We start from the raw sequence: 9,850 nt of genomic DNA on the forward strand, positions 1-9,850 counted from the left end.
TCCACTTAGCTCTCCCCTCCCGAGCAGGAAGCGACAAAGCCAGTCTGTTGCTGAATTGAATAGAAGGAAGTCTCCACACTTACGCAAAGAAATTTGGCAGAAGTTAGATAGCGAGTGAAACAACAAGTGCTGCTGCAGGGATTATCGCAATTGCAGAAGCTGGTAGCTGTCTCTGGGGGAGATTTACAAAGCTTTCTGTGAAGGATTAATTCTTCCAAACCATTGCTTTGTGGGTGCGGACGGTAAGTATACTAACAAATGCACCTTTGAGAAAGTTATGTGCTTGGAATTTAGATGTCAGCTTGGTTTAGTAAGTTAAACCTGAATGATGCCTGTCCTGTTTCTGAGCGTGGTGCAGTGTTCCCGGCTGCCGGGAAGGGCAGACAGCAGCGAGACGTGCTACTTTGGGGGGCCACTCAATGCAGCTTGGCAGAGTGGATGAACAAATGGAGCAGCTGAGTTTTGTGGAGGGGGGGGACTGCACTTCAAGTCTGTGCATAGGGTTTTGGAGCGGGGGGAGTTATTTGCAATAACAAGAGCTGGTTTTTATCTCTTTGAAGCCTCCGATCAGCACCCCACGCCGCTCTGACTCTGCTATCTCCGTCCGTTCATTGCACTCTGAGTCCAACATGTCCTTGCGCTCAACGTTCTCACTCCATGAGGAAGAGGAGGAGCCAGTAGGTATTTGGGATTGTCTGAAGGAGCAGTATTAGGAAGTTCAGTGTCAAAAGAGTAGTTTAGCGGACTCTTCTGAGTACATAGGGCTATCACAAGCAGATTTTTGTGATGTCTGGCAACTAAAAGCCTGGCTGTCAGGACTCCTGGTTTTAATTTTGTTTCCACCAGTGACTTCTGCAAGTTCCCTTGCTTCCTTTTGTACCGTTTCCCTATACATAAAGAGGGGACAATGGTGAGGCTTTTCTGCTTCTCAGAAAAACTGTAAGTCTTTGCAAAGCCATGTGTGATTCCCTGGCTCTTCTGCGGAGCAGTAGGGGGTTGCAAGTCTTTAGGCTGGTGGTCTAGCCCCAGGCAGCAAGACTAATACAATTCCCCACTGATTCAGAGCCCCATCCTGTATTTAGGGTTGCGTGGTACCCCACTGACTTGATTGCAAGCCCCAGGAGGGTACAAGGAATTGTCCACATGTGACTCTTGTTGGGGGAGGACACTTTTAAGCTGAGCTTAGCTTGTGACCCACCAGACTGGATGCATAAAAGGTCAGGTGGCATTTTGCCACAGATCTGGGATAAAAGTGTGTGTTTCATATTTAGGTATGCAGGGGGTTGTGTTTGCAGTTCTGAGAGCAGCACAGGATGAAAAGACAGGCCAAACTGCAGTGATTGATTTGAAATGCTCTGAAATGTGAAGCCCTGCTCTGGCGTGGAGCGGAGAGCTGAGCTGCTCCAGGAGGACATGCTCAGAGCCCGCACTCCGGCCCTCTTAGTTGGTAAACAAAACTGGAGAGATGGGCCCATTGCAGCAGAAACAATGTTGTTTCTGCTTCATAAGGGAATGAAAGAGCCCTTCCTTCAGGATGTTTCAAAAATACAAAAGGGCAAGCCGTTTTAAAATTGCTTTTAAACTTATTCAGTCCAACCAAGCAGAAAGTACCAGGCAGTGCAGCTTATGCAGTTCTGGTGACTTGAGTCACTCTGGCAAAGAAGTTGGTCTGTGCTGTTTGCTGTTGGGTCCTGAACCTGTCACGTGCTGGTGGCCCCCAGTTCGTGATGAGCTGAGGGTCTCCAGCCATTCCCAACTTCGTTATTCCCCTACCTCTTCCATACTGAAGGTCAGCAGATCCAGACAAAAGTTTATTTCAAAATAATGAAACCCTTAGTGTGCCAGGTGCCCCGGGCTCCCTAAGGCTCACCGCTGAAGAGTTGTTTTGTTCCATCTGCAGAGCTGGAGGCTATCCCGTTGGGACTAATCCTTGTGCTCTCTCTGTCCCTTTCTCTCCTCCTCTTCAGGAGCCGCTGGTATTTGCTGAACAACCGTCCGTGAAGCTGTGCTGCCAGCTGTGCTGTAGTGTGTTTAAAGATCCAGTCATCACAACCTGTGGGGTAAGGTTCCCCAAGTAACGAGTGTGGGCTCCACAGATGTCCTTGTATGACCTATAGCGAAGCTCTGACTGTCCCCAGTGGCTGTCCCCAGTGACTGTCAGCCTGAGTGACCAAAGATGAGGCAGCCCCTGCCCAGGGAAGCCAGGCCAGCATAGGAGCGGAGATGCTGAACCAGTCAGCAACGGGGTGTGTGAGGCACACTGCAGTTAGCCAGAGAATCCTGGGGCTTGCTTAAAATGGGTCTGCTTTTCCCAGGAGAGCTGTACTGGCCACATTCAGTCTCCTTGGTGTGGCTTCAGTGAGGTCTAAAACTCCTCGTTCCCTGCCCTGAAGGACTCTGCAGAGTGCTGCTGCCTCCTGCACACCCCAGGATTGGCTGCTCTTCAGCTGTGAAGAAAGTGTTTCTTATAAAACAAGAATGGTTTGAACCTTCATTTAGTTAATGCTTGCAAAGGGATTTGAGGTTCTCTAATGAAAGGCACAGAGTATTAAGAATATTCTTCTATATTCCATTTTACTGGGATTTAATAGAAACTGTATATTACTCCTGCTTCTGTGCTACATGTGAAGAAAGATGGCTTTGTGACAGGCTCCCTAATGCTTCTGACGTGCTTCGGATTGCTAGGATGGAGCTGTAGCAACAAAAGCAGAGAGCAGGATTGTTTATTGCTGTGAGGGTGCTATCCCCAAAGGTGTTGGAAGTTGGTGTAGTTTCGCTGCACCATTTCAGTAAGTAGCTCTTCGTGGAGACACTGAGATTTACTGGTTAATATAGGAAATAAAAATCTGCTGCAGGAAGCAGGCTGGCTTCATTTGCAGTCCTGGTTTGGCAGCTCTGGAGAGAGCACTGTGCAGCTGTGCAGGGCAGGAAAAGGCCGCGTGAGCAGGGCAGCAGATAACACCTCTGAAGAGTGACTTGCAGCCTCTCCAGCACTGCTGCCAAGCGCTGGCCCTGTGGCAGGGGAATGTGGCTGAGGAGGCTCCAGAGAACCTACAGGGCAAGTTCAGGACCAGTAAAATGCTGCAGCCTTTGTTCTTCTCTTTATATTCATTAGCCTGTTAGATTGAATTTGCTACTTTATCACGTTAAATTGTTACCCTACATTTTTGCTTTGAGAATGGAGAGATAGAGAGCTATTTAAAGTGGCAAAATTTACAGTGCATTTAATGGGCTTACAAACCAGCTGTCCCATCCACCTGAGAGCAGGGCAGCTTCAGCTACATTAGAAGAGCTACAGAGGGATATATGCAATGGGCTGGCTGGCCAAGCACCGGGAGAAGCCAGAATTCCCTTTCCCCTTCCCCTTGAGGACTTCTCAGGGAAACGAGAGGAATGACATGGACGAAGTGGAGGATGAAGAAGAGAAACCGCGTGCTTGGAGGGTAGGGGTGTGGCAGAACATGCCCATGCCTTTGGCTTGCACCGTGACTGTGGCCTGATCTTGAACAGGGCAGAAGCCTCAAAGCTTCAAACCACGCACTTAATACTTCTCAGGAACAGGACCTGTGCTGCACTCTTAGCTGCCTGAGCAGGCAGCTGGTTTTTGCCCTGTGGTGCAGACTGAAGAGCGCGCTGAGCTATAAAGCCGATAGAACAGCTGCTGAGGCCCCTGTGCCACAGGCTTTGGTATCTCCCACCTTTCCCATCATTAGCCAGAGGGAATAATTTGTCCAATATTGTTTACGCTGACACTGCTGTTCTTCTTTGTCTCCACAGCACACATTTTGTAGAAGATGTGCCTTAACATCTGGTGAGTACAAAACTGTTCTTGTGCAATGCAGCCAAAACACTACTATTTTCTGGTTTGTTTGCTTTCACTTAAAAAGAAACCCACAGAAAGACGTCTGAAGGGCTTAAAACAAGCTGCCTGTCGCAGGCTGTCTGTCTCTGCAGCAGTGAGGGGCTGGGACACGGGTGGCTCTGCAGCTCAGAGCTCCGATGGTATGCGCTGTACATGGGCACTAGAGGGCTAGGCCTGGCACTTGGGCACAGGATGTTCTCAAATCCTGGAATATGCAATGGATAATCCCAGGATAATACACGTCTCGCCCAGAGCTGACCCATTGATTCCAGACAGAAAGCTTTCTGTGGCTGCCTGTCCGAGGAACAGGGGGGCCCTATTTGGCAGAGACCATCAAACCCCTCCTCCCTCATCCCGTGAGTGCCAGCTCTCTGGTCGCTGACTGATCCTGTGCGCAGCAGCACACAGAGCTCCTTTAGCTCACCCAGCTCTTCCAGAAACCTGGTGGAGTCCAAGTGGCTGGCTGCTGGCCTGGCCTAACCAGCTCCTGCTTGGGTTGGACTCTGTGCTACGAAAAAGGCTTTATTTGGCACGAGCCTGTGCCCTTTTGGAAAGCTGTTGTTCAGCACAAAGCCAAGCCATTCACATTACCAGAACAGCGAGCCCTGAGGAGGATCCCTGGGGAGTCCAGCAAAACAGCAGCTCTTTTTGCCTTAAGATGTTCATCTTCCACATGTGAGGGGTCCCTCTGCTTTGCATGCTAACCCTCTGTCACCACGTTGTGCTATATCTATCCCAGACAACAGATTTGTAGCAAAAGCCTTTGCAGTTGCAATCCTGAGTTGCTCAGTTTTGCTCTTGCCCTCAAAGCTTGTGTCTTTGCTTCTCTGCAGCATCCCTGGCCTGCAGTGCCCCACTGGCAGCAGAGGGGCTGAGCTCCAGGCCTGGGTGGGGGAACGGGTTAAGTATGGGGCATCTGATGATGATTTGTGGTCACTGCCCGTGAATATCCTCACACTTCAGCAAGCACAAGGTAGTTGAATTGTGTAGCCTTCTTTCACTGGCAGCTAGCTCAAATTATCATGGATTAACAGAAACTAGCTTCTCACCAAGCCCCAAGACAAACAGACCGTGTGCAAATATTCATGGCTTGTTGCATTGCCACGCATCTGGGAGTTGGCTGTCTTGGCCAGAGAAGGCAAAAAAAAAAAAAATCTCCTGCAGTGTCTCAGCTCTTGCTGACTCTCTCTCTGCTTCCCCACCTGGCAGAGAAGTGCCCTGTGGACAACGCCAAACTGACCGTAGTGGTTAACAACATTGCGGTGGCTGAGCAGATCGGGGAGCTCTTCATTCACTGCAAGTATGGCTGGGGGCCTGCAGCCAGCAGCAAGCCCGCTGCGTTCGAGGTGGACCCCCGTGGATGTCCGTTTACAATTAAACTGAGTGCCAGGAAGTAAGTGGCTTGTTACCAGTGTGCAGCCTCTCCAGGCAAAGGGCTCCACCACCAGCAATCTGCTGTCATATCTGAACTGCCCTGCGGCTCCTGGGGACAGTGCAGATCCCACCAGCAGTGTTCTGCTGGGGCATGCGGGGGTGTGGGAATGGGCAGGGTGACTTGAGGGGACCGTTCTTTCCGCTGTCTCAATCTTAGGATGATGGCAGACAGGCTGGTCTTAGGGAAAGGATGTTGTTCTCTGCTCCCAGCTTACCTGAGTGTCCCAGTATCAGGACAGGGGATACACTGTGAAAACAGCCACCTCACATCTGGGGTGAAACACTGTGGCTATGGTCAAGCAGAGACCTCAGGGTTCTTTTTGTAAGAGGAGTTATCCTAGTTATTTCCTAGGAATCTGAAATCTATCTCCCTCCCCATCCTAAATGCATTCACTGTCTTCCCTATCACCTGGCCATTGCCTGTTGTTGATAGCCGCCTGAAGGCTCAGTCGGTCAGCTGCAGAAGTAGATGTTTCCTGCATAAATGTGGCCTATTATTACTCTCAACTTACTGGCCAAATGAGAATTTAAAGCTGTAATTGCAGTCTTAGAGCAGGAGGCTTTCAATCACTTGACAGTCTTACAGGGCTGGTTTGCTCCTTTCCTGACGATCTGTGTTGTTTCCATTAATTTTTGCTTATTGCTGATTTTCCTTCCTTTTGCTTCTCTCCCTGGGCAGGGATCATGAAAGCAGCTGTGATTACAGGCCGGTTCGCTGCCCCAATAACCCCAGCTGCCCACCTCTCCTGAAAATGAACCTGGAGGCACATCTGAAAGAGTGCGAGCACATAAAATGTCCCCACTCCAAGTATGGGTAAGGAGCTGGTGGTTTTTAGTGGGAAGGATGCACTGAGCTCATTTCTGAGCTGCTTTTTGGCTACTGCAGCCTTGGGGTAGCCCAATGGGCTCTGAGCAGCTCTACCCAGTGCTGTGCACTGGCCTGAGACTGAGATCAGGCTTGCAGGGCTTGCAGAAGGCAGCCCCTGAGCCTCTTGCTGAGAACAGGCAGGTCACACTGCCCAGCTGTAAGCCCTACTGGCAGCCCAGGAGGAGGCTGAGGTGTGTAGGCAGAAGAACCTGGAAAAGTGTCAGAACAGTGGATGTGGCCAGAGCCACACAGCAAGGAGGATGAGTACAAGACTAATGCAAGCATCGTAGCAGTCTCTCTCAAACCAGTCCCAGTGCCAGGGCAAAGGAAGTGCTGGTCAGCCTCAGAGGGTTGATGGTCACCTGAACAGGAGTGCAGCCCAGGCTGGGGGTTCCCTGCAGGATGCACAGCTAAGGTTACTATTGCAGGAAGAGATGTCTTGGCAGAAGCAGAGCAAGGCAAGTCCTAACCGAGCAGCCCTGACTCCTTGCCATGCTGCAGGCCCAAGTCAGCATCTGCCGAGGTCAGCTGCAGTTTTTTCCATTGGTTTTGATACCTCTTAGATTGGGCTCCTGGTGAGCACATGAACTGACACCACATTCTGTCTCTTGCCCAAGATCTGCTTTTCCTTGCAACTACCTAGACTGACAGACAGACAGTTCAGTCTGGGGCCAGTGCCCTGGCCAGAATGGGAGCTGCTTGGCCTCTATGTTGCCCTGCAGTTGCCTGCACCCAGCAGGATGGGTGAACCACAGTACCACTGCTCCTGGTAGGAGGAGCAGAACAGCTGGGGACCCATGAGCCTCAGACCTCCCTCTGAGGAGCCAGCTGAGCAAGGAGGTTTCCAGTGTGAGCTCAGCTCCAGCCAGCATCTGCCTTCCCCTTGTAGGTGTACATTCATAGGAAATCAAGACACTTATGAGACCCACTTGGAGACGTGCAAGTTCGAGGGTCTGAAGGAGTTCCTGCAGCAGACAGATGATCGCTTCCATGAGATGCAGGTGGCAATGGCCCAGAAGGATCAGGAAATTGCCTTCCTGCGCTCCATGCTGGGGAAGCTCTCTGAGAAAATAGACCAGCTGGAGAAGAACCTCGAGCTCAAGTTTGGTGAGTCTGTGCCAGACAAGCTCTGTGGTCAGAGCTGTAGGGACAGGGCAGCTCTTCGTTAGCTCTTCCGTGTTTAAAACTGGTGCTGAGCAGGTTTCAGGAGGTCCAGATATTCCTTGCAGAGGAACAAATAGGGGTCCCATCAACTTTTTTGTTGCCAGAAATCATGGGACCTAATCCTGTAGTCAACAATCACATGGCAAGTCCTAGAAATGTCTTCAGGCAGCTGCCACCTTTCTCCTGTGACTTTTTCCTGCCCAGTCCATGGGCACAAGCCCCCATAAAAATCAGTGAGCTGAATAGCCAACAATGCAGCCATCCTGGAGCGAGCACAGTTCCTGGACACCTTTGCTGTGCCCAGCCCTGTCTTGCCTCTGAAATGTATTGGGTCTTCAGCATCCAGGTACAATTTGCATTTGAGTAGCAGACACCCTCCTGCTTTTCCCTGCTGATAACAGCAGTGGGTTCTCTTCCCTCCTTGTTCAGAGGTTAGGTGGTAGTGGGTGTCCTCTGCCCATTCCCATGGATGCCATCAATGACTCTGCAGTGACTATGGGCCTGTCCATCTCTTGTAGATGTGCTGGACGAGAACCAGAGCAAGCTGAGCGAGGACCTGATGGAGTTCCGCAGGGATGCCTCCATGCTGAACGTGAGGAGGGGGCCGGGCCCTGGGTCTGAAAAGGGATTGCATGCAGTTAAGCTGCTGGCTCTGCTGGTAGTTAGGCTTCTCCTGCAGTGAGGGGAGTCTTTTGAGTTCCCTCGTGCTTGCTGGCTCTGCTCACCCCAGATTTGGTTTGCTTTAACTGCAGCTGGGTGAAGGTTTCCTCTAGGCTGAGTTAAAGGCAGCTCAGTGAGCACATTCTAGTCACTGCATCTGAGCTGCCATTTTAACTGTTCCTGCTGTCTTTTCTCAGTCTGTTGCTGCTCTTGAAATGTGTTACCAGTGGAAAGGACCCCTGCAGCAAGGAGCAAGCCCTCTGCTCCAAAGCTTGGGCACTCCTGTACATATTAGCCAGGGACAGTATGCCCTTCTCCCTGCCTGCAGAGAAAGCAGGAAGATAAGCAGATCCTTGCTAACAAACTGGGAGTGAGGGCTGTCTCATGATTTTGGACATTATTCAAGCACTATTCAAACACTATTCAAGTTAGATAGACGTTCCTCCCTACTTCAGGCAGACTGCATCCCACTGGGTGGACTGATCAGGAGGAGCTCACCCTGGTTTACCTAAGTGTGTTAATGAAGAGGGTCCCCATGGATGCAGTAGGCATTGGGCCATGGAGGAGACTACAAAGAGACCTTCCAATTTTTCTCCAGCGCGGTGGGCTTCAAGAGCCCAGCTGAGCAAGCAGTCCCCATAACCAATTTGATTATTTTTAGCAGTCTGGTGAATGGTGGAGCAAGGACAGTATATTCTGAAAGCTATTTCTGCCTGGATACTGAGGAGCTTAGTGCAGGTCTGAGATGCTGTCAGAGCCCCATGCAGTCCTAGATCAGGAGACCTCTGATCAGAGAATGAGCCAGCTGCTGAGGGAGGGCCTTCACAGGGAGTCAAGACCTGTCCACAGGCAAGAGTGGTTTTAGCAGCGGACGGGGACAGTCTTAAAGCTGTGCCCAGAAGGGCAGGCTGGTCTTGATGGCTCTGCAGCTCATGCAGCTTGTTCTTTTTTTCAGGATGAACTCTCCCACATTAATGCTCGGCTCAACATGGGCATCCTTGGATGTGAGTATGCACGTGCTTTTCATCCTCTCAGGCTGGGTTTGGGTTGATGGGCCCATGAGCCCTTTTTGGCATGGTCACAGTTGTCTCTGGGTGCAGCAGTGAATTGTTCACAGGATCACCGCTGCCGCAGGAAGAAAGTACTGGTGGGGCAGTTTGCCAGAAGCACTGGCTGAGGGGGAACTCACAGTGCTGCAGGGTTATTAGGAGGTGTCAAGTGGACTCTGCATCTCTGGCCTCCCTAGGTCCAGCCTGGGAGCTGCATTAGGGAAATGAGTCCTGGGGCGCCAAACAGTGATAAGTCAATGAGCTGTAAGGGTGGGACATGAGACCCTCCAGCCAGACTGGCAGGGTTTCACAGTTCCTTCTGGCCTGCAACAACGTGAAGTGCAAGGAGGATCTGCTGAGCCAGTGTAGGGAGCTCTGTCTCCTCCAAACTCACTGTGACATGGCGCAGCACCGTTCTGCCACCTCTCACCTGCCCTCTTGTTTTTGTAGCCTATGACCCTCAGCAGATCTTCAAGTGCAAGGGGACCTTTGTGGGACACCAGGGCCCTGTCTGGTGTTTGTGCGTTTACTCCATAGGAGACTTGCTCTTCAGTGGCTCTTCAGACAAAACCATTAAGGTAAGAGCTTGCCTCTTCTGTGTATCTTCTGTATTTGTAAATGTGCTTCAGCTGGGACAGAAGCTGAGTTGCAGTTTGTGGGCTGGGGGGATGTCACTTCCCCAAGTTTCTCCCAAAGAATCTTAAATGATTCTTTGCAGTTAGAGTTGGGCAAAATTCTCCACGAGGAAATGTTATGTGACAGTGAAATCGAGAGACACAAATAGTGGATTTGCAAAGCCCTGATTATAATCTC

The 9,850-nt window shown here is 50.8% G+C and overlaps 1 protein-coding gene across 3 annotated transcripts in view; it reads left to right on the forward strand.

The window, feature by feature from the left end:
* Positions 1 to 9,850, forward strand: part of TRAF7 (TNF receptor associated factor 7) — a 32,220-nt gene that overhangs the window by 15,996 nt on the left and 6,374 nt on the right. For all 3 annotated transcript variants that reach the window (XM_035903540.1, XM_009648079.2, XM_035903541.1), the window contains 9 exons: positions 561 to 677; positions 1,968 to 2,060; positions 3,778 to 3,811; positions 5,072 to 5,255; positions 5,976 to 6,110; positions 7,054 to 7,271; positions 7,847 to 7,920; positions 8,944 to 8,992; positions 9,488 to 9,615. In XM_035903540.1, the coding sequence (XP_035759433.1) occupies positions 561 to 677; positions 1,968 to 2,060; positions 3,778 to 3,811; positions 5,072 to 5,255; positions 5,976 to 6,110; positions 7,054 to 7,271; positions 7,847 to 7,920; positions 8,944 to 8,992; positions 9,488 to 9,615 (1,032 nt within the window). The remainder of the gene's footprint in view (positions 1 to 560; positions 678 to 1,967; positions 2,061 to 3,777; positions 3,812 to 5,071; positions 5,256 to 5,975; positions 6,111 to 7,053; positions 7,272 to 7,846; positions 7,921 to 8,943; positions 8,993 to 9,487; positions 9,616 to 9,850) is intronic.

The sequence above is a fragment of the Egretta garzetta genome, unplaced genomic scaffold, assembly GCF_000687185.1.
Source record: "Egretta garzetta isolate BGI_Z169 unplaced genomic scaffold, ASM68718v1 scaffold71, whole genome shotgun sequence".
NCBI lineage: Eukaryota > Metazoa > Chordata > Aves > Pelecaniformes > Ardeidae > Egretta > Egretta garzetta.